Raw genomic sequence first — 22806 nt, 5'->3', positions numbered from 1 at the left:
GCGACTGTAACGGCTTGCTTCGATACATACAAGGACCTCTCACTTAAAGTGTGTGCTCATTCCATCAGATGTGTGGCAATTTAATCAATTTTGCTCAAGTGGGTTACTGTGGGTGATATTTGTGCAAAAGCGAGCTTGTTATCTACTACTTTCTACTACTTGGTGACATTCTATTTCCTTTAAGAGGTGGCCTTGACCTTGGGCTGAGAGGAATGTGTTGAACAAAGTTGAGTGAAAGAGAAAGGTAAGTGATTTTCTGGGAGGCTTTTCAAAGTCATACTGTCTTTAAGAGATAGATTGTTCTAATTTAAAGGGGAAATTAGATAACTTTATCAATATAGCCCATGAGGAGTCACAGGACTGTGCAGGTACAAGCAGCCACATCTCACTCCCCAGTCATTAAATAAACAGTGTATGGCAGTGAGATTATATACTGTTGTGGGTTGATCCCATCTTGTTTGCTTATAGGAGAAATCCACTGATTATACAAATCAAAGCCTGTTTACACCTGGCTGCTAGGACAGAGATAAGAGATAAAAACGTGTATTATTTTCAACTTGGGGAATACTATGAAAACTTTCTAGTCATGACTTCTTTTCACCACAGAATGCAAGTAAAATTTCTGATCTTGCTTCGGCATGATGGCCAATCACATCAAAGATGAGATCCTCACAGAGTGAGCAGTGTTTGAATTTCTTCCAAAAAACAAGATTAGAAAATAAATGACGTTCCAATGTCTTACTCATGAGCACCTCTGTATGATAGCTGTTAGGAGGGTTGAACATGTTTTGGATTATACTGTATGACTTTTCAGTAAGATAATCTCCTACCCACTTCTAGATAGAAACACACATACAGTATGTATGCCAGTGCTAACCTGCCATTCCAGTGTTGGCGGGGCTCTGAGGTAGGAGGTGGTCGTTGGTGATAGTCAGGGTTGCGCTGGTGGGCTGGCTACTGAGCGGTGATGCCAGCCTGACGCTGCCATTCATCTCTGCACCATTAGGGTTGCTGTGCTGAGGGAGCAGATCTTGACCTGAAAAGTTATGAAGAAAAGCAAATTTCAGTCTATAATTCAAGAAAGATTTTCACCGTCATTCACACTTTGGAAGTGATTTTTTTTTGTATTAAGGCAGGATAGGATGTGGAAATTTTGGTCCATTTAAGGAAGAGGTGTTAAAAATATGGCTGTATACACGAATAGTTAGCTATTGCCATGGCCTAAAGGATTTGAATCACAATACAATAAATATGTCAGAATTCTGAGTGAAAGAAAGTCCCCACAGTATCCGGAGGAAATGATTGCTGCGGCAGGAATGATCTGTCTAGACTTGAGGGGGCTCAGAGGAGGTGACACAGCCAGAACTCTCCTCTATACTGTGGATGTAGTGTATATCCCCCGCTTATATACCTTATGAGCAGCTGAGCATGATGTATGTGGGAGGTGAAAATTTGGTTTTTGAATAAGGTGTATTGCTCATAACCTCTAATACTGGAGCTTTAGGGTTAGGTTGTGAAGTGGCTTCAAAATGAAAGAAAGGGCTGTGAGTTATTACTGGTTCTGCTTTTTTTCCCCCCTGTCTGCCTGCAAGCGTATTCGCTTGAGTGAGGAAATCAATAAATGTGTTACTTAACTTTGAGGGAAATCTTACTTAATCTGTTTGTTATTGATAGTCTGCTTCAGTACTTTTCAAAAGAAAAGATTAGTGTACATGTAAGTAGGTATTTGCATAGTTTTTTGGGTTTTTTTTGATGGAGATGCACTGTATAAAGCTGTCCATACCTGATATGGTGAGGGTGATCTCCTGAGGGTTTCCTGCTCCAGTGCTGGAACCAGAAGCTGAGGCCTGGGCTAGGGCTTGTGTCAGGCTGGAATTGTTAATGGTCAGTGTGATCTCCTGACCTCCGCTGCCTCCAGCCACCAGTCCAGAGCTACCCATGACATGGCTTAAATCCTGAGAACCTGCAGGATCCATGGGAAAGCACAGATCGGTTATTCAGCTCATAACAGAGAGTGAGCAGTTTCCTCAAGGAAGGCCGTCACACATACCTGCAGTGTCCTGCTCGGAGAGGCCGGACATCGTGACCTGAGCAGGTGTGATGGTGGAGGGCTGCAGGGCCAGGCTGGTCAGGGGGTGGATGACGACATTGGCAGACACGGAGGGGTCAGCGGTGGACATGAGCTGGCTGCCAGAGTGGGGCACGAGGCCAGTGTCGACGCTCAGGGGCTGAGAGAGGAGACCGCCCTGTTGTAAGGTCTGCTGCAGGAGGGTATGGTCAATCTGGAAGACAATTTATTACTCCACATGAAAGAGGAAGAGTGATTCAAATTTTAGATAAACTAAAAAATTCATCACAGGCTTCCCACAGGTCTGTTGAATCTCGCTGCGGTGCTCTTGTGAAATTGCAGGATCTCGCTTCCTTTTCCATTTGCTTTAATGCATATACGTTCATATCAAGAATGATTGTTGTAAATGCATCGGAGAAGAAGAAGTCATCTCTATGACTACAAGGATGAGTTGACTTGCTTAAATGTCCTTTGTTGTGAAGAACTGCTCTACCAACAATGAGGCTGATCATGCATCATCTGAAATCCATTTTGCACAAACAAATCTGTTAAGTGTAACAGCTTGAATGAAACGATACACACCTAAGGACTAATTATTAAGTCTTCTGCTTCAATTGTTCTCTGCTCAAATAAATGATGAAAATGAAGAATAAAACAAGACGTAATAAAACAATAATATGGCAAGACGTATTCACAGAATATTCATGTACTCAAACCTTTTTGACTTGTATAAAATGTATAAAAGGAATAGTTTATAAGTAGAAACCATTTCACAACATATGCTTTTTGTCACCAAGTGCATATATTTCCAAATGACAACTAAAAGCTATAAACTAGCGGTGGGCTTGGCTAAAATGTTTTGTCCAATATGTTTAGTATAATGACACAGTATGTATTATTATGTTATATAATGCTGATATAATACGCTATGTAGCATTGAGTAGGAGGTGTGTATAACCTGCAGCGTGATGTTGTTGATGTTGCTGGTGTCGATGCCAGAGATCTGGACATTAGGGCAGACCAGGTTGGCGGGCGTCAGCTGGAGGTGGATGCCTTCCAATGTGGTCAGGCCATCGGACAGGGACACAGTCAGATCTCCTGCAGCCACAACACATGTAGAGACGTCTTGATATTTCACATTTTGATATTAATACTCAACACACACTAATGTTAATGTTAGACTAGAACTAACTATCCTGGCAGCAGAGGGACTTCCTGTGTTTAAATTCAAAAAAATATATATTCTACTGTTCAGCTGGACCAACTATTCATGCCAACAAAAAGCTGATAGCTACAGCAGTTTACAGGCAGGTTAAGGTTTTAAAAACTACTTTCACGCTACCACTACGGGATGCCAATGGAGGCAGATAAATCATTATTCATGTAGGTCAAAGACAATATGTGGAGGCTTGACATACAGCACAGTATATGCGCTGCTGGGCTGCTGAGACACCAAAGAGCCCTGATGGCTTCTGCTGGAGCAAGCGAGGGTACTGAATATTTCATGAGTAAGTACCACCAAAAGATTGAGAGACAACAAAGAAAATCCGACAATGTATTCAGTCTTTTCCCAGATGATAAAAAGAGAGGGTGTTTTGGGGAGAGGCTCGCTTGCAATGAACTGCGCACTTCACTCACATATGCAGAAACAGAGAGAGAGAGAGAGAGAGAGCGAATGAGTGTGTAAATTCTGTAGTGGTGAGCCTGAAGAAGAAGAAGAAGAAGAAAGCAATAACCGGAGAACATTTTTTGGCCAACTTTCCACTCTCATGCTCCAGGAGCTTTGCGGAAAAGGTAATTTCCTGGCAGTCGTGCACCGTTCCCCACAAAAGTTCAGTGAACATGTTTAACGCTAACTAATGAACTTGGACTGCTTCTGAGACATGCTGCATTCAGAAATCACAGCTGCTCCATAACAGCCATTGAGCATTGATGTGGCACCATAAACTCAATCTAATAAACACTTTTTTCATTAATCTGTTTGTTTCAAATTAGAAACCTTGCAGGTATTTTCAATTTTGTGGAATTCAAAGAGCTATTGTTGAGCTCAAACTGGAGAAAAGGGAACAGATGCAACATTTCTATTGAATGTCACATAGCTAATCTTTTTTTAAATGGTCAGGTGTGAAAAGAAGCCAGAAAATTGATTTCTAAAAATATCTTTCCGCATCAAGGCTTAGTATAATTCCCTTCGTTCAAAAACCAAGCTGTTTTATTGACATTTCAGGCGCACACACACACACAAACAGAAAAACCTTCATTGCTCAGCTGTTCAAGTGTGAAAGCCTGTTACAGAGGCCTAAAAGAGATATTCCTTCTGTTATACCTGGAGGTTTTATTTGCCTCCGAAAATGCATCCAGGCTACCAGGCTAGAGTACAAACATTATAAGTCAATGTTTGAAGGCTCTTTGGCGAATTTTTGATATAGTTTAAATGCAAATCAGACTTGAAAACGATCAAATGGTATCTTGTGATTGGGGGGAAAGAGAGTACAAAAGTGGTGTTTTGCGGTGATAAAGCACCTTCCTCCTCCCAGCATCAGCCTCAGTCTCATCAGGCATCGCCTTGTAATTCCTCCCGCTCTGAGCGACGATGATGATGTTGACAATTGATTACCAACAGACCGAAACTAGAAATGATGATCCCTGCAGCATTTCACTTACACCCACAAACTTACAGTGTGTTAATCATTAGCCTGATGTGGCTGTCAGAGTGAGTGCCAAAAAATGATAAAATGTGTTGTTGGTGGTTCATCCATAACAGAAGACGTAGACTATTTGGGATGATAAACTTTGAGTGCCTCAGTTTTACTGTCTTGGGTGATTTTATCCACCAAAAAATATCCCTGTTGACTACAGTACACTCTGTGAGTTGATAAAATAAAGTAAAACAAGAGCCAGGTATTAGACGCCGCCTTGTCTGACTAAACAGCTAAAATATGCTAGTTTTCATAACTTCTTCAAACTAAGGCTGTCAAAATTGGCCAAAAATGATGTTTGATTATTCCTTCTAAAATTAGAACTTCTATTTTTGCGCATTATGTCCATAAGAGGGCAAACCAATGCAACGAGAGACATAACTACTTGTATTGGTATATTTCTTTCAACATAAACATGTCTTTTAAATGATCTACATACCTACATGTTACAAAATAAACAAATAAAATAATGTCCTATACCGCAGAACCTCAGTTAAAGACTACAGACCTTTCTCTCTCTCTCTCTCTCTCTCTCTCTCTCTCTCTCTCTCTCTCTCTCCTCTCTCTCTCTCTCTCTCTCTCTCTCTCTCTCTCTCTCTCTCTCTCTCTCTCTCTCTCTCTCTCTCTCTCTCTCTCTCTCTCTCTCTCTCTCTCTCTCTCTCTCTCTCTCTCTCTCTCTCTCTCTCTCTCTCTCTCTCTCTGCGCCGTGGTTGATGTTAGAGTGAGAACTGAGAACATGATGTATCTCAGAGTAAGACCAAATGAATGATTCGTAATTGATATGTTATTTGATAGCCTAATTTTTATACAGGTTAGGTAATATTCATACTGGTTACCAAAATCTTAAGTATTTCCAAGCAGAATTTTTCATACTGGTCGGAGTGCAAATCTCTCTGCAGCTGAGTTGGGTTGTGAACTCTCTGCAATCATTACTACACGGCTGTTGAATTATTCGCTCATTCCAGCTTGACCTACATTTCATTTTCAATCAATGAAAGTGATGTTGTGTGACTCCTATCCCTCATGCAGTGCATTCAGTGTAGTGGCCCAGGCTAATGCAAGAACTTGTGAGGCAGACAGCAACAGCAGTGCTGCTTTTCCACAATTGAATATTAAGTTTCACAACATCTTTTTAGAATATTCATTGACAGCCCTACTTCAAACTACGTTTTTATGTGTGCATGTGCATTTCTGAGTGCGTTGACCCATCCGTAATCCCTACCTGACATGGAGGCGGGCAGGATGGCCTGTCCCACCAGTCCTGGTTGCAACAGATTCTGGTCAAACTGTCCTGTCAGGACTTGGTTTGTTGGGAGGTAAATGTTGGAGTCAGAGTTGGGAGTTTGTAGCAGCCCCACAGACTGAAGAGCTTCTGAAGCTGCTGTCTGCTGGCCTTGGCCTGTGGCCACAGCCTGCCCCGTCCCTGGGTCTTGACCCTGGTTGGCCTGACCAGCAGACGATGAGGGTCGCTTGGACTTGCGGCCATCGCTGTTTGACCGGAAATGGCACTGGATGTGGGTTTTGCGATGCCCAGAGGTTCGGAAGCGGAGGTCACAGAAGGGACATTTGAAAGGCTTGGAGCCGGTGTGGAGGCGCATGTGCACCTTTAAGCTGCCCTTTGTAGAGAAGGAGGTGTTGCACATGTGACAGCTGAACAGTTTCTGACCTGCAGAGACAAGGAACAAGTTGGAGGTGGAGTGTCATCCATCAGACCAAAAAGCTACACCACCTTTTCCCGTATCAAATTCCCCGCCTTGTTTCAAATACACTACCCATTCCAAATACTGCAATATTCCAGTAATGACACATCCTTTACAAACTCTGTAAGAAAGTAAAGCGACATCAACCTAAACTTAATTAAGCAACAAATTCTAGTGGTAAAACACTGACCTGTGTGTGTCTTCACATGACAGTCCAGGGTAGATTTCACTGTAAAACTCTTCCCACATTCATCACACTTGTAAGGTCTTTCTCCCGTGTGGATACGAATATGCCTTGACATTTAGGCAGATTGATAGACACAAAACAGAAAAAGAGCACACACACACACACACACACACACACACACACACACACACACACACACACACACAAAAAAAAGATGGACAAAGACAGCAAGTGAGTTGAATTTTTTAGTATATGGGAACAGACAGCACAATACACAGCTTGCCCGATGTTTACCGCTTCTCACCCAGAAGCACTCTTTCATCTCATGTCTTTAGATCCAAGAAACTGCAAAGGCACTCTGACTCAGAATATGGAGCATCTGAGTAGTTTAGGAGAAGGAAACTTGAAGCTCACTTCCAAAAAAAAGTGGTTGGAGCCTTACAGGTCAGAGACAATGAGATTTAAAAATACATTTATCTCCAGCTGTGAAATCATCTCTCCCCTAAATCTGAATGCTTTCACACTCTTTGAAAGCAAATCAGATAATATGACCTTTTGCATTATTTACTGACTTGTGTCATTTTTGCACTTTTCATTTTTAATCAGTAAGTCTGACACATAATCGCCTTTGTAAATTGCACGGGGAAAATTGACAACCCACTAATCCTGGATTTGCCTTCAGTAAGTGTGTTTTATTTGTTTTAAGCTTTACTTCTACCACATAGCAAACATACACTTAGGGTAAACGATCATGTGGCGGACTATAAAACAGGCATAGTATTTACCTGACAAGGTCGCTGGGCTTCTTGAAGCTCTTGGGGCAGTAATTGCAGCAGTTGGCAAACTTGGGTTCTGTTTCCAGCTCTACAGCTTTGTCTTTGATCTCGCTGATCCGATCCCTCTCGGCCGCTGACTGGGCGAGGATCCGCTCCGACACCGAGGCCTCCTCGCCGGGATCCTTTGCCAGCTCAGCTGCCTGCTCCTCGGTGAAAGTGATGATTTCCAAACCCAGACCCCTCCTCTTGGATGCTTTTTGGTCCCCTTCCTCATCCTCCTCCTCTTCGTCGACGTCTTGACTTTCCAGACCTATAACTGTGAGAACTGAGGTTGAGCCTGTGGGTTACACTATGCGTTATGATCCGAGCAAGAAAATCATATCCATGCACACAAAGTTACTTCTAACAGACATTTTCTAAACAACTTCAAGCCTTTTCTCTGTTCACTTAAAAAAATACAAAAACCTGTCACATGTTGATCAACTGTATCTTAAAGATTCCCTCATTACTCTCTGTTAAATCATTTTCATATTCCTAGAAACTCCATAGAACCAATTCCTTACTATGGAGATGCAATGGAATTTAAATGACCCTGTGTAAATAGGGTTTAATCCCAGGAGACAGGAATCCTGGGAATATCCATCCAAACAATTCCCTGTTTCCCGATAAATATAATAATGGGAAAACAGAAAAAAACTACTTCAAAAGATTGAACAATGAAGACGCAAAGTGTGTGCTTTGTGAACAAGTGATGTGCCAGAGGTTCAACAGGCGATTTGCTGTGACATTTGGAATCTCGGGATGACAAAATTCCAAGTGAAAGCCCACAAAAGGTGTGCAAGAACACTGGATTCATACTTTATCCAAAACACTTCCCTGAGCAAAATACTAGCAGAGATGGCAGCATATGATGGATTTACATTCAACAGTATGGTGAAAAGAAAATCTCCCTAAGAATCGATCCAAAATCTCACACAAAGTGAGAGCTTTTGCTAACGGAGAATAAGTGTTGCTTGAAATATGACCAATGTGTTTTCCTAGGATTCCCGGGATCGGTTGCTTCTGTTCTCGGGATAGAAAATGTCTCATTTTTGGGAAAAATATTAATGCCTACTGTGTAATAAGGGAGTGTCATGTAATGAAAACATCCAAATGATGTCTAGGTGTCCTTACTTCGATCCCCCACAGCGTGCTCCTTCTTCAGGTGCTTTTTACACAGCAGGCTGGTCCTGAAGCTCTCGTCACACATGGAGCATTTGAAAGACTTGATGTGGATAAGCATGTGGCGGTTCAGGCTGCCGTTGGTGGTGAATGAGGCGTCGCAAACATTACAATTGAAGGGCTTCACTCCTGTCGGTGAGAAATGCAGGGTTTCAGACGCTTTCAAACTTTTTAGAAAGTTTTAATACAAGAACTTTACTTTAAGAACATTTACAAACCCAAATTATAAAACTGGAGAAGTCTGCAGTTGTACTCTGCTCCCAGAGGAGCAAACTGAATGTTAATGTATTCCTCACTGTGTCTGTCTGTCATTTTTGAGAAAGTTTTTTCCAAGTTCTTACAAAAAAATACATTATGGATGTTGTTCTAATTCTGCACTAATTAAATCTTTAAAATGAAGATTTCTAATAATTTAATAGTAGTTTTTAAAACTTAAATTTGATCTTGACTTAAATTTTCTTTTTTCCACTGTTTCAAAGATCCACAGTTGCAAGTTTTTCATCTAAAACTTTTTAATTTGTAATTATGTTTTGAATGAAATACACGGCCAGACTTTGGGAGATAATGCAATAAAAGCTTCTTTCTTTTTTTTTTTAAATCACAATGCGCAGGTTGAAATAATTAATTTAGTCCTTTAAATATTCCAATTATTATTAGTATCCAAATATCAATAAATTAGAATATGATATATTTAACAGTGTTCATGAGCTTTAAAGGTTTAGAGTGTGTAATATGTAATACATTCTGGAAGAGAGATTTCTCAACCCTTGCAGACACTCTGGTATAAAGCAATCTCACCTGTATGTGTGTTGAGGTGGGACTTCAGTACTCCTGCTGATACAAAGGCTCGTCCACAGAGGTGACATCTGAATGGTTTCTCCCCAGTGTGGGAGCGCACGTGCTGTTTCAGATGACTTGACTTTTTGAAGCATTTATTACACCAATTGCACCTGAAGAGAGGGAAAAAAGTCTCATATTTGTACCACTCAGATTATATCAAATGTGAGGATGAACTAGCAGACCGGGATAGAGAATACAGGGAATACACTAAAACACAGCTTGCATACACGTGCATTCATCAAATGTCAGAATATGTGTTTTCTCACAGGTATACAATCACACCAAACTGCTTTTCAATGGATTGGAGTGTGTGGCAGCTCACAAACCAAGAGGCATGTTTTTTTTCTAAATTAATGATCCAAACATTGCTGATGACCTGGCTGCCTGTTTGTGATTAAAGAATGACAAAATAAACAAATGGGATTCATCATTAACAACACAAAAACGCAAGTGATGTGACTTCATGTCACTCCCTGCGCACCCTTCAGGAAAAAATGATCAGCCTTCTGCTGACAGCAAAGTGTCCCACTGTTCCCACAGCAGCTGGCAGGTGAAATAAAGGTTTTGTTTGTTTATTTGTTGTATGGGAGACTGTTAATTATGCTGTGTGATCAAACATTTTCAATACATCATGAGTCACATCCTTGTCAAAGCAAGTTGGTGAAGATAACTGCAACTACTGAACAACTAGCTTATAATAATACCTAATAATAAGAATAAGAATAAGAAGAAGAAGAAGAAGAAGAAGAAGAAGAAGAAGAAGAAGAAGAAGAAGTTAGCTAGTTACTGTGTATTTCCAGCCTTTAAACAGAGATGGACAGGCTATGAGCTGCTCCAGCTGAATTTGGAAACTGTTACCATGACACCATCATCTGCCCCTTGCAACCTGAATCTGATCAAAGTAAAGCCAACTTTTCTGTGCTTTTGTGTGTGTCTCTTTTCTGTTCACGGTGAACTTTCATTGAAAAGGTTTCTGCAGGGCACAAGCAGCTCCGTGTTTATCATCCATCCTGACTAGACTTGCATAAATATAAAGCTGATGTCAGGAATCAAAACACTGCATGTGTGAAAATGATGAATAGTTTTTGCTATTCCTAACCAGGCTTCTTCTTGTCAAGGAGGAAATATCCAACTAGTGGATGATGCAGAGGACGTAAGGTTATATATTTCATTCAAGTAAAACCCCTGGAGTGAATTAAAATAAATGAATAAAACATGTTTGTGACTCACCTCCTCTCTTTCTACCTACCACAGGTGTGCAATGTGCTGAAAAGTGTTTTCTAGGTCTGATATATAGATGGAGAAGTGATTATGATGTATTGAGGTGATGCCTGAGATACCTGGCCAAACATGAATGCATCTCTGGGGTGCTCCTCTAAACGATACAGCTTTATCTGGAGTAAAGTGCGAAATGAAAGATGCTGATAACAACGTTCAGTGAAGTTAATAAAGGAAGTCATTCTGAGCGCTGTAAACAATGCTTTCTATTTCCCTGGGCTCAGTGTTTGTGACCGTGCCTATCATTTATCTTCTTTAAGCCCTGAAAAAGATGTGATTTGTTTGGGTATTACAGAGCGCACAAACACAATGCACACATTGCAATGTGGGGAAAACTAAAAGCTAGACACCCTAAAGCTGGTGACAATATGAAAACAACTGTCGTCTTCACCCAAGTTAACCCTCATTAGCGCTCTGAGATAGAATTTCACTAGGCAGTGGCGATAATAAGGGAAAGAGGGGGTTTTTGGTTGGAAAAAAAAAAAAAAAAAACAACAAGAGAAAAGTCCAAGAAGAGGAAACCGTCTCTGTAGCACCAAGGCTCATCAGTCCTGAGTGCTACAGTGCAATCAGCCCCAAATGGTGAGATGAATAGACAGAAGCCACTCCAGAGGTTGCCAAACCTGCCTTGAAAGTACTCAGAGAGCATATAGAAAAAGACTTTCTGGTTTGATGAGGCAGAAATTGAACTCGGAGTGCTCTGGTGAGAACCAGGTACTGTTCATCTCGTGGTCGATACCGTGTCTACAGTGAAGTGTGACCATGGCAGCATCAAGCTACAGTGAGGCTTGATGAGTTGTGAGCATTGAGGGGATGATGGACAGAGAGAAAACAACATCAGGATGGGCAAAGATTCACTTTTCAGTACATCTTGAATCACTCAGGCAAGACAACAGGAGTGGGTTTGGGGGAGTTACTGAATTTCCTAGAATTGCCCACTCAAAGGATTGGACTTGATAACTATTGAAAACTGAGGGAGAGACCTTAAGATCACAGCTCACTAAATGTCCTTCGACCATTGTGACAGTTTGAAAGAATCTGCAGAGCAGAAAGGCAGAAATAGTCTTTGAGAAATATAAAGATGGTAGAGGAAGACCCTGAAGACTTGAAGCTGTAATTACCACCACTGGCTCTTTTCCCAAAGGGTTGAAACTGAGAAGGTGACGAGGTGCGAGCACTTCCTGGAACCACTCGTACAGGCATGGACACAAACACAGAAATAATAATTCAGAAGTAAACCTGTAAGCTCTCTTGCTATTGTCTTCGCTGTCGTCCTGGTAGTCCTGTGTCTCAGTCGTCAGCTGCAGTTCTGCCTGACTGCTCTGCTGAAGAAGCCCGTTCGTCTACATTAACAAGGACACAGCAACAAAATACACTCACCTTACAGAAAAACATTTACAAGGACATTACTGGTTTTGAGTGTCACGTGGTTAATCGATTCAGATATGTTTTTAAAGGAATAGTTTGAGATTTCGTGTCATTTCATGAGACTCGATTAGTAAGGGGTGCCGGTAAGCGAATGTTTGACCTTTGGACAGAGACAGGCTAGCCGTTTGCTTCCAGTCTTTGTACTAAACCAGACTAATCACCTTAGCACACAGACATGAGTGCATTATGGATCTTTCTAACTAGATCATTCTAAAAAGAAGTGCTACAACAGTAACATGCTGCTTACATGTCAGAAATCAAATGTGTTTATCATAGTTTTGAACGGCTTCACTCAAAGGCGGAGTGAAAAGCCGACCATCATGGAGAGGGGAGGGGAACGGGGAGACACGGTATGGTTTCACTACGGAGATAACGGAGCATATTTTAATAATAGTGTTGCACTCAGTCAGTGTTATTGATCTCTCGTTTGTCGTTCTGACAGCAGCAACACTACAGGGTAACCAGGCTACCTTGCCTATGCCGGCTAGCAAACACCTATTAGCATGCTACAGCTAAGCGGTGCACTGCCAAAACGCTCTGGGTGGGACATGCGCTCTAGAATTATTGTTCTGCACGAGTAAGTGAAATATTAAACTATAATTGTTTAGGTCATGGAGTGTATTTTTCGTATGCCTGCATGCACCGAACTGTAACGTCTGTACCTTGACGGTTCAGGACAAATACACGTACTGTTACACCCCTACCATTAATATGCAAATCTTTGCAGCTACGTGCTCCAAATTTAACTGAATTATCTTCTCTATAAGGGGAGGCTGTGTTGCAAGTTCAAGACAAAAGGAATAATGAATAACAATGAACTGTAATCAATCTCAGATATGTTTACTAAAAATAATTCTGACACTTTTTTTAATCAAGTCGGAGAACTGAAGAACAGGTGAATGGAGGTAAAGGGACACCAAGGGGCCCAAGACTCACCACCTCAGCGCTGGGAACGTGGAGCAGATTCGGGGGATGGTAGCTGGAGGACAGGGCCTGAGACTCAAGCGTGCTTGAGTCCTGCAGCTGCTGGACAGTGGAGAACTGGGTCTGATTGTAGCTTGATTCAGTAATAGTGAAGCCTGGGTGGAGCCAACAGAGGAAAAATCAGTCTCACATATTGAGCTTATGTCGTTGTATTGTTCAGATTTTAAGATCCTGGCGTTGGCTGATGGCAGTAATGGCTCTACATGGAATTAGAGAAGTAAAATTGTAACTACACTTTCAACTGAATTAACACTCAATAGTTTTTGGCTCCTAAACATTCCAGTAACACATACATGAATGCTACATAATATAAAGCAATTTTGCAAGAAATTGAAGAACTTTGGTTAACCAAAATGTAAATTTAAAGGAGATATCCTGATGCTGCAGCATTTAACAATAAAAGCAGATCTACAACTCAGCACAAATGCAGTTGACAATTCAATAATCATGATGAGCACAAATCTTCCTCTCAGCAGAACTAATAATTGGGAACTATGATATCTAGTTGCACATTCATGTTTATCCAGTTCAGCAGAACAAGAGGCAGAAACTTGGTCGGGTCAGCAGGAGAGAATGGCTTTTATTGATTTGAAATTACTGAACTTTGAGCACAACACCATAATTCACTGAAACTCTTGACTGCTGACGCTAATTACTGACCAGCGCAGGGATTACAGCCTAAACAGCCCTGAGTCTGTTATTCTAAGAAATCAGTGCAGTAAAAAAAATCCTCCTTGCACCATAGTAGGAATTTAATGCAGCCACAACGGCTGTTAGAGTACAGATGATGAATGGGCTGAAAGAAAAAAATTATCTCTACAATGACAAGAGAGCAGATGACTGATGCAAAAGTGTCATTCTAACCAAACACTGCGTTCATGTACAGCCAGTATTTATTGATGCATGATGAATGCTAAAAGGAGTTTGTAAAAGCTGCAACGTTGTAGTTATTGGAACAAGTGCCAGGAATGCTTGTGATTTATCCGCTCCTTCCTCAGTGCATAAAAAGTGATTACTGTTTGCTTGTTGTGTATTCTAAAGGCACGCACAATCTGACATGTCGCACATCTGCTAAAGCAAAATGAATGGGGGTGATATGGAGAGTATGCTTCATCAAGGGCTGAGAATATAAGTACTGTCATTTGAAATTCTTTGTTTCAATATTCAATTGAAATTTCACTAAAAGGCTGTTTCTATATAGTTGAAATCTTAAAAATCCATATTCAACTTTTCAAAGCACTGATTTCAAATTTGCATTGTGCCTATATCTGAGTATTTGGGAACTACTGCATAACCCTCAAAGAAAAGAAAAAAGCCAAAGCTTCATTTTGTGATTTTTAACATTTATAATATTTAGCTGTTTGGCAGTCAGAGTGTTCAGTATTCTTTTCAGGATTTCCCCCAGGAAGTCCAAGAGATCAGTGTCACGAGCGATATCACTAACAATCTGAATAATAATGTTTTCTCATGACAGTGACATACTGGGGGTTCAAATATGATTAGATGCTCAAGAGCCCTCTTGCCCAGGCATATGAGTTTTCTGCCCTTGAACAATAGATGACACTCTGACAAGGCCGTATGGCTTTGTTCCTAAATTGATGAAATTCCAGGTCTGTTCTGGTCAGATAAAACGGTTACAGTTCCTCCTGAGAGGATAGAAAAGGTAGCTCTGCCTGACAGATGTTTGCTATCAGTTTGCTGTGCAGCCTTTAGCTGCCCAAAGTCCACTATCCTGATTGCACAGAGTGCAGGCTGGAAACAACAGTCAGTTGGCATGATGGAGATATGTTGAATGAGACAGGAATAAAGTAGCGACCATATGTTTGAGAACATCACACTGGATTAAGAGTTACATGCAATGGAGCAGGATGGGAAGGGAAGAAAGTGAACAAAGAATGACGAGACATTTTCACAGATGTTACATGTAATATGACTAAATGAACTGTTCTAGTTGTTGTGGGAACTGTAGGGAGTTTGGATTTTTCACACAACCAACAACAGCTGTCTCCATTGACATATTAGTGCAGCTGAAATAAAATGTATTCCATCATTAATATTTTTGTTTATTTATTTTTTACTGATAATCTAAGGTGAGAGATTTCATTACTGATTTGGATGCTCGAGGCAAACATTTTCACACTGCATGATAAATTAACTCTTATAGCAGAAAACCCTGCAGGCTAATTACTACAACTGTAAATGAGTTCCTTCTACTTATTATCTATTCAATGTTCAATCTGCACAGTAAGAAATCTCATCGTACACAGATGTTCTACTTGGTTGTCATACACAAACACACACACACACAGTGTGCTTCATTGCTTTATGGACATTACAACCTGAAAACAAAAAAAGTTTGTGAATGTTTGCACATGTACCTTGTGTTAGAGCTTGCTGGTCAAAAGCAGGCTGGGGGAGTGCTGGTGTCTCAAACTGGCTGATATTCTGAGGCAAAGCATGTTGGGTAGTCACATACGAGTCTGTCGACACAGAGAAAGAGATGCGAAGCAAGCTGACAAGTTAGTCTAGTTTAAGTATTCACAAAAACAAAGATCGGTAGATTGAAAATAATAATATTTTAGTTTTGCAACACAGAATACAATAACAGCTGACAACCCCTCAAAAAAACTTTGGATCAGCTCTGCATGGGTTAGACTGGGTCTAATTGATCACCTCAGGTGCTGTGGGAATGATGTGAAAATATGACTCTCACAGGACTTGTCTCTTGTGCTTTGTATGCAGGGCACATGTACTCTATGCACTATTCAAATGTCATCAAATATAGATAACTATGGTCAAGAGTTTTGAACGTGACCAGAAGGTTAAAACTGAGGTAGTTTAGTGCTTTGGGAAAGCAACAATCCTGTTGTCAGAAGAAAATGTTGCCCTAACAAGCAAAGTATTATAACTTGATGTGTTTGGTTCTCAAGTATAGAGATGCTTCCTGTTTTCAGAGAACATGGGCCTTATTACACATGGATTACAGGTTTAGCTGTAACCCATGTCAAATTTCTGAATTTCCAGCAATATGTGGGTGATTGCTTGATTGATATTTGGATGTTTTTGGGTTCTGAACAAACAAACATACTGCAGAGAAGCTGATCACACTACAGGAGTAATTTGGCAGGTTTCTCTTGGAATTTTGACAACTTTTCAGAAAGCAGGAAATTTCTATTGCTACATCCTGTACATCCTGTGTCATAACAGAACAGTTTGCACGTTTTCCAAAATTTGCAAGATGACAATTCTAACCTTGATAATGAGAAGAACTCTGTCATTCATAACAAGGTCAAATTTTGAGCCAAAATGAAATGACACATATCACAATGTTACAGTTTTCAGACGTTCTACTACATTTTGTTCCATGGTTTGGACGTATGTAGCTGGTAACGCTCACACAAGCTGTTCTTACCTTCTCCTTGTACTAGGGGTTGGTCGGTCAGAGGTGCCTCCAGCGTCACTTGTTGACCTCCGTTTACCACTTCTGTCTGGCCTAGTCCCAGCATGCTTTGCTGCTCTGCTGATGTAACAGGTGGTTGCTGGAGGGAATCGCCCTCTATTTCCACCTGCATTTCATGGGCCACAGTGCCCGCTCCTAAGGGGTCTTCTGTTGGCTGGGGCTGCAGCTGCTGGGCCAGTTCATACCTGATTTTGAGGGACAGGATAAGAAAGGCAGGATATTTAATATCCCTATTTATGTATTTGTGCAAGAAACTACCTCTGAACTCTCAATTTTTTGCATCCATCTGACTAAATTAACAAGCAAAATCAATAATGTATGCTGCATTGTGTTTTACTATATATTTACTTGGAATATCCAGTCTGTGTATGACTGCCTTGTCATGGCTACTTTCCCTAAGCGCATGGCAAAAAAGTGTCACTCGACCAAAAAACAAGCACAGCGACGAAGCCCGAACCTGTGTGTCTTCATGTGCTTCCTGCAGTTGGGTGATGACTTGAAGGTCTTCTGGCAGTAGGGGCACATGTACGGTCGTAGGTCGCTGTGGGTAGTCATGTGGCGTCGCAAGCTGCCGCTGGTGGTGAATGTCGTGTCGCACACCAGGCACTTGTACGCCTTTAGGCCCGAGTGGGTCCTGATGTGAGCTTTGAGAACCCCCGACGAGGCAAAACCCCGACTGCACTGCACGCACTTGTAGGGTCTTTCTCCTGTATGAGACCTGGGATGATAAAAAGGATGGAAAAGTAGGACACAGTAAACTCTAGGAGTAGCAAGTTATTAGGAAATAAAGGTTTAACAAAATGTAAGTTTTTGAGGGCTGCTGACCTGAACCTAAAATATTGATGGGTTCACAAAATGAAAAGAAAAAAAATACTGTTGTTACATGTTTATACAAGAACAATGAGAAAAAATACTTGGTTTGGTGTGAGCTGTCATGACAATATTTTACTTGGCCGACTTGAATGGAATTCCCTGAAGGTTCTTTTTTAAAACTGTTTCTGCAGCAGGTTCATCAGTGAGTCAAAGCAGCTGTCATTAGTGGCAGATATGGATCCTCTGAGATACCAGCCATTAATCTAAATCTGCTGATAAAGAAAAAGTAGCGGAGCGGCACTGACTATTTAAAAGCACCACGGGGATGACAGTGCCATAAATTAGATTAACCTCTCGATATTGAAATAAAGAAAAATGCTGGGAGTCTGTCATAATGCGGAGGCCGGAAAGTTCAACAGAGATACATACTTTAAATCAGAGCAGCTGAGTGATTAGGCCACTTATCATTCTTAGTGCCTCTATTGGAATGTCCTATTTTATGCATGGCTGACAGGGCCATTTTAAAGTTACTTTAACAAAGTCCTTGCACTGTTCAACTATGTCACATATTAAAAAAAAAGCCAATGATATAAAGTTACACTTGCCTTTAAATACAGATTTGCCATAGTGGTGATGAGAGTTTGTTAACAGGTTGGTTTGCAGAGTCTTGTTTTTTGGGAAATTTGGAGGCGTCTTCTCTGGCAAATGCTGACAAAATCCACGCCAGATGCTTCTCCTTTATCCACCTGCTAACTGCACTTCTCTTTCCCTCCTCGCTCTTCTGTCTCACATCGATTTCATCTCACCTCCCTTAGTACTTTCTAAACATCCTCGCCAAATTCATCACCTCTGTCATCATGTCATCACTTTCTTCTGCCCTGCTCTGCTCTCTCCCTTCTCACCTCTCTGCTGACAGTCTGTTCATGAGCTGAAGTCTGAAGCGAAAGTAAACTTACCCAGCTGAACACTATTCTCAGCGCCTGTCTGACATGATTATGTAGGCTAAGTTCATTAGAAGCGTTTAGAGCAGATTCCTAAGATTTGCTTCTCAGCTCTCTTGAACGCCTCATTACTCTCTCAGTGGTGTAGATACCAACAGAAACAGACGCACTAATGGTAAACTTTCTTTCTCTTAGGAGAAAAGTCATGTAGGACACTTGGCCTGACAGTGGAGGAAAGGCATCGCCATAATTAGCAGCATCCTCTGGAACATCTGGATAACCACTTCAAATTTCAATTTAGCCAGAATGGAAGTGTTATTTGTATAAGTGTTAATTGTGGCTTGATGGTGAAGCTAATTCCAAGGGATTTAAATTATAAGTATATGTTCAAAATATGTTTTCAGTGTGGTTTGATAAGTTGCCCATTCGGTCACAAACAAAATTTGCAGCAGAATGAATCATCTGACTATTTTTTGTTATATTTTGGCATAAAGTGTCATAGTGAATCTGATAAATGACCATCTAACAGCAGATTTATTCAAAAAATGCTAGCATTAATGCTTTTACATGATGTACTGGACATGCAGGGTTATTAAGAAGCCTTACCTGACATGCTGTTTTAGATGACTTGATTTCTTGTAGGCCTTATTACAGAACTGGCACTTGTATGGCCGGTCACTGCCCACCACTTCCAGGTACTGTTGGAAAGCCAGGCGAGGGTTCTGGGATGGGATGAGGCCTGTTAAGCAACATGTGAACAACCAACATGTAGACTTACACGTGAGAAGACAGGAGTCATTTTGTGCACACTGCACACATGGAGAACCATCAACAAGAAAGCGACTGAACGATACATTCCACTAACTTTCAAGGACAACAGAGATAAAAGTGTGTATGTTTACAATCGTGAACACAGATGCGACATCACCACGTGCCCGTGACACATGCCCTTACCGAAGTCAGTGATGAGGATTGGTTCCTGCAGGGGGATGTCAGGCAGAGGTAGGTTACTCTTTGACACTTTGGCTTTGTTGGTTTTTCGGGGAAACTTATGCTTCTTCTGCTGCAAGCTTTTGAAGTGAGAGGCAATGTGTGTTTTCCTGTGGCCCGACGTACGAAAGATCTTATCGCAGTGAGGGCAGGGGAAAGGCCGAACACCTAGGAACAGTAAAAAAATAAAAAAAAATTAAAAAAATCTTTTGGAGAATCGGTACTTAGAGAATTAGACTGATTGAACATATAAGCTTTGATACAAACATAAAAAGATTCCAAAAATACGCTACAAATTACACAAAGCATATCAGAATAGTTATTATCTCTAAACCATTCTAAACAAATAATATGAAACTCACACATAAACAAAAAAGTAAGCTTATAATTTTATTTAATTTGTGGCTACAAAAGGTTACAAAGCCTTTCAGTTAGCAGGGAACAATATATATATTTTTTTATAAAAACCAATGTACAGTAGTTAAAGTGACAAAGATATGAAACTTTCTGAGCACAAACCCTCAGTAAAAAACACAGCCAAGAACAGATTTATTAAAAGCCTTAGCTTAAAGCCTAGCAACCACAACACATAGCCTAAGCTTAGGTAAAAACCTAACATAGACAGCGCCATGACATAGCAGCAATTAGAGCGACAAAGACTAATGCACAAATGCACATAATAATTCCAACTGTTACAGTTTTTTTTTTATTTACACTAATGCTGACATTTCATGTCCAGGGGAAGATTCTTTAGGGTAATCTCTGTAAGAAGCAAATACAGAATAAATGCAAACAGAGGAATGCAAATGAGGCTTCTAGCAATAGCGGCACTTTATTTACACAGGTCTGGCTCTTGTATTTTGCTGTATAATTTATCATAATATATGGCTAAATGCCAAATGATAGAGGCAGCAACATTATGTTGAAAGCTCATACGCTGTGCGTCTCCCTTAACTTGTGCATACTAAATATGTTGGCAGAAAGCGTACTATTAAACAGATGTATGATGTGATGTGAAGAATAAGCCAGCAAAGTGAAAAAAAAAAAGTGCTCAAATGTTCATTTTACTTTGGCGTTAAACGTAACCCTTTCATAAAGCGAACCTGCTTCTCACCTGTATGTAGCCGCATGTGTACCTTCATGCTGCCAGAGGTGGAGAAGCACTTCAGACAGCACTGACACTCAAAGGCCTTGATACCCGTGTGAGTTTTCATATGTGCTGTTAGGGTACTCTTGACGGCAAAAGCTCTGAAGCACTGTTTGCACTTGAAAGGCTTCTCGTGGGTGTGGATGCGGATGTGGCGGACAAGATCACTAGGTTTCTTGAACTCCTTGGAGCAGTATGGGCAGCCGTGCCAGCGAACGCCATTTTCCTCCCTAATAGAGCCTGGAGAAGAAAGAGAAGTGAGGTGGCTGTCCAAGTATTTCTGTCAGTCCTTTGATTGGTGCTGCAACAGAAAGCTGTTTTCATTATGAATTATCTATCATCTTTGTAAATAATTAATTATTCAGTTTATGAGATAGATACTGTAGATAAGTCAAGCTTATCTTTCTAGTGTTTTTAAGCTGCAAATGTTTGGTATGTTTACTTTTTAAAAAATTGTATGTCATTTGCAACAACGAAGACACAGGTATGACATACAGATAGGAAGGTAGGGGTGGATACAGGTTAACAATGTAGAATATTGAAATAGAGAGATGAACTGTAGATGTGCATGAAGATGGTGAATGGCTGTGTGAGGTAAGTTTGGGCATAAAAGTATTTGAATCATTGATATTTGTGGCAGCAGTAATACTAGAAGTAAACAAAAGCACGGTCGGTAGAAAATAAAAAATGAGTGGATGAATGAGTCAATAAATAAATAAATAAAAAAGAAATTTCAATAAATCATTATGCAACAATAATAATAAAAATGGTAGTAATAATGATGGCAATGATGTTTTACTTAATAAAATCATAAAACATAATTGGCAGATTTTCTGCTGCTCCACTAATGGATTTACAGACTAATCTCACCTGCGGCGTTGTTTGTATTTGAGGATTTCCCAAAGAGAGAAGTCAAGTTTATCAATAACATAACCACCAAAACCCACTAAGCTTCAGCAATGATTCATAAGGAGTCAAAAATCAAACTCACATAATATACTCCCCTCCCCCTACCTGGCATTTGTATAGGTTTCTTGAAAATGCTCCTTTTCCTCTCCCTGACTGGTTTGTCTGGACCCTGTACTTTCTTGCTTTCTACAGTAGCGCCCTCGGAGGTCTGGTTCTGTGACTCTCTGGATGTAGCATCACTCTGCGGCTGGACCACACTGAGCCCGCTGTTCTCCAGAGCTTGCTGTAGAAACGAGAGGGAAATCTGCTCGAACACCAAAGCTTAAAAATATTTCAGAAAAATAATTCAAAACACAAACCACAGTCATGGAAATCCAAGTCAAATATTGCAACAGAATAGTTTCTCAATTCTTAAAAAAAATACTAAACCTAACCATGTAAAGAATTATTATCATGTTAGATTTAACAATTTGAAGTATGACTTGTAATAATGTGACAAAAATAACAAAAAGATTGGCCGTAAAACAAGTATGGTCCTAAACCAAATCTCTGAGTGAATCATATCCTGTTGTGTTAAAGAGCAGAGGCTCTATTCAACTCTCCAGCAGTACTCATCTATAAAGCATCCTGGTGCAAATTCATTATTATACTCTCTCCTTTATCCCTGGATGGATCTTGTTTCCAACACTGTGAAAAATTCAGTCACCGAGGGAAAGCAACTTGACAGAGCATAACATTCGGTTTCAGGGACTTTTTAGTCAGTTTATGGAAACATTGTGTTCTTTTCACCTCTTTCCTTCTCTATGTGTCCAAATATATTCACACTGTGACCATCAAAATCATTTTCACATAAATGGTTTCCACTAACTTTTTGAGGTCTAAATTGACAGCTGCTGAAGTGTATTGTGACAAAGATTTCAATAGTGGTTATCATTTGATGTATTTCTTGTATATGTTATATATTTTACAAATGTTTTCAAACTACAGGGTCAATAATAGTCTGTCATTCAATGTCTGCTCTGCATATCAACCTGCTGTGTCTATCTTTAAGGTGACTGTATGCGAGTTATTCAGTCTCTGTTTAACAGTTAGTTTACGTTGTTGTACTTTTGTCTGAGCCGGTGGTAAAACAAATCATAGTTACATAGACTTCTATGACTCTTTAATGTGTTGATCTGACAAACCTTTAGAGGAGTGTTGTTTGCTGCCAACTCAATGTGACAGTAACATCACTGTTATTCTGTTAGTCTTTACCTTTGCTTCTATCTGTTAACTGCAAAAGACACTTAGACTACTTACACTAACCATGAGGTCTCTGTGAGATCATCCTATGACCATACTTGTTTGAAAGAAGGCATAACAGTT

The 22806-nt window shown here is 40.4% G+C and overlaps 1 protein-coding gene across 3 annotated transcripts in view; it reads right to left on the bottom strand.

The window, feature by feature from the left end:
• The window catches only part of LOC137191843 (zinc finger protein 236-like), a 57295-nt gene that overhangs the window by 13614 nt on the left and 20875 nt on the right, over positions 1-22806 (bottom strand). The window contains exons 9-26 of one of the 3 annotated variants that reach the window (XM_067602277.1): positions 21547-21724; positions 20500-20772; positions 19350-19553; positions 19002-19134; positions 17099-17359; positions 16594-16826; positions 15560-15661; positions 13134-13276; positions 12009-12112; positions 9450-9601; positions 8604-8780; positions 7440-7767; positions 6658-6761; positions 5990-6433; positions 3027-3166; positions 2051-2282; positions 1784-1963; positions 878-1036 (exon numbers count right to left, since the gene is read on the bottom strand). In XM_067602277.1, coding sequence (XP_067458378.1) covers positions 878-1036; positions 1784-1963; positions 2051-2282; positions 3027-3166; positions 5990-6433; positions 6658-6761; positions 7440-7767; positions 8604-8780; positions 9450-9601; positions 12009-12112; positions 13134-13276; positions 15560-15661; positions 16594-16826; positions 17099-17359; positions 19002-19134; positions 19350-19553; positions 20500-20772; positions 21547-21724 — 3547 coding nt within the window. The remainder of the gene's footprint in view (positions 1-877; positions 1037-1783; positions 1964-2050; positions 2283-3026; positions 3167-5989; positions 6434-6657; positions 6762-7439; positions 7768-8603; positions 8781-9449; positions 9602-12008; positions 12113-13133; positions 13277-15559; positions 15662-16593; positions 16827-17098; positions 17360-19001; positions 19135-19349; positions 19554-20499; positions 20773-21546; positions 21725-22806) is intronic. The other 2 variants (XM_067602278.1, XM_067602279.1) reach the window with 2 other exon arrangements.

The sequence above is a fragment of the Thunnus thynnus genome, chromosome 10, assembly GCF_963924715.1.
Source record: "Thunnus thynnus chromosome 10, fThuThy2.1, whole genome shotgun sequence".
NCBI classification, from domain to species: domain Eukaryota; kingdom Metazoa; phylum Chordata; class Actinopteri; order Scombriformes; family Scombridae; genus Thunnus; species Thunnus thynnus.
The sequence above is the reverse complement of the archived record's forward strand: the minus strand, read 5'-3'. Positions and strand labels throughout refer to the sequence as shown.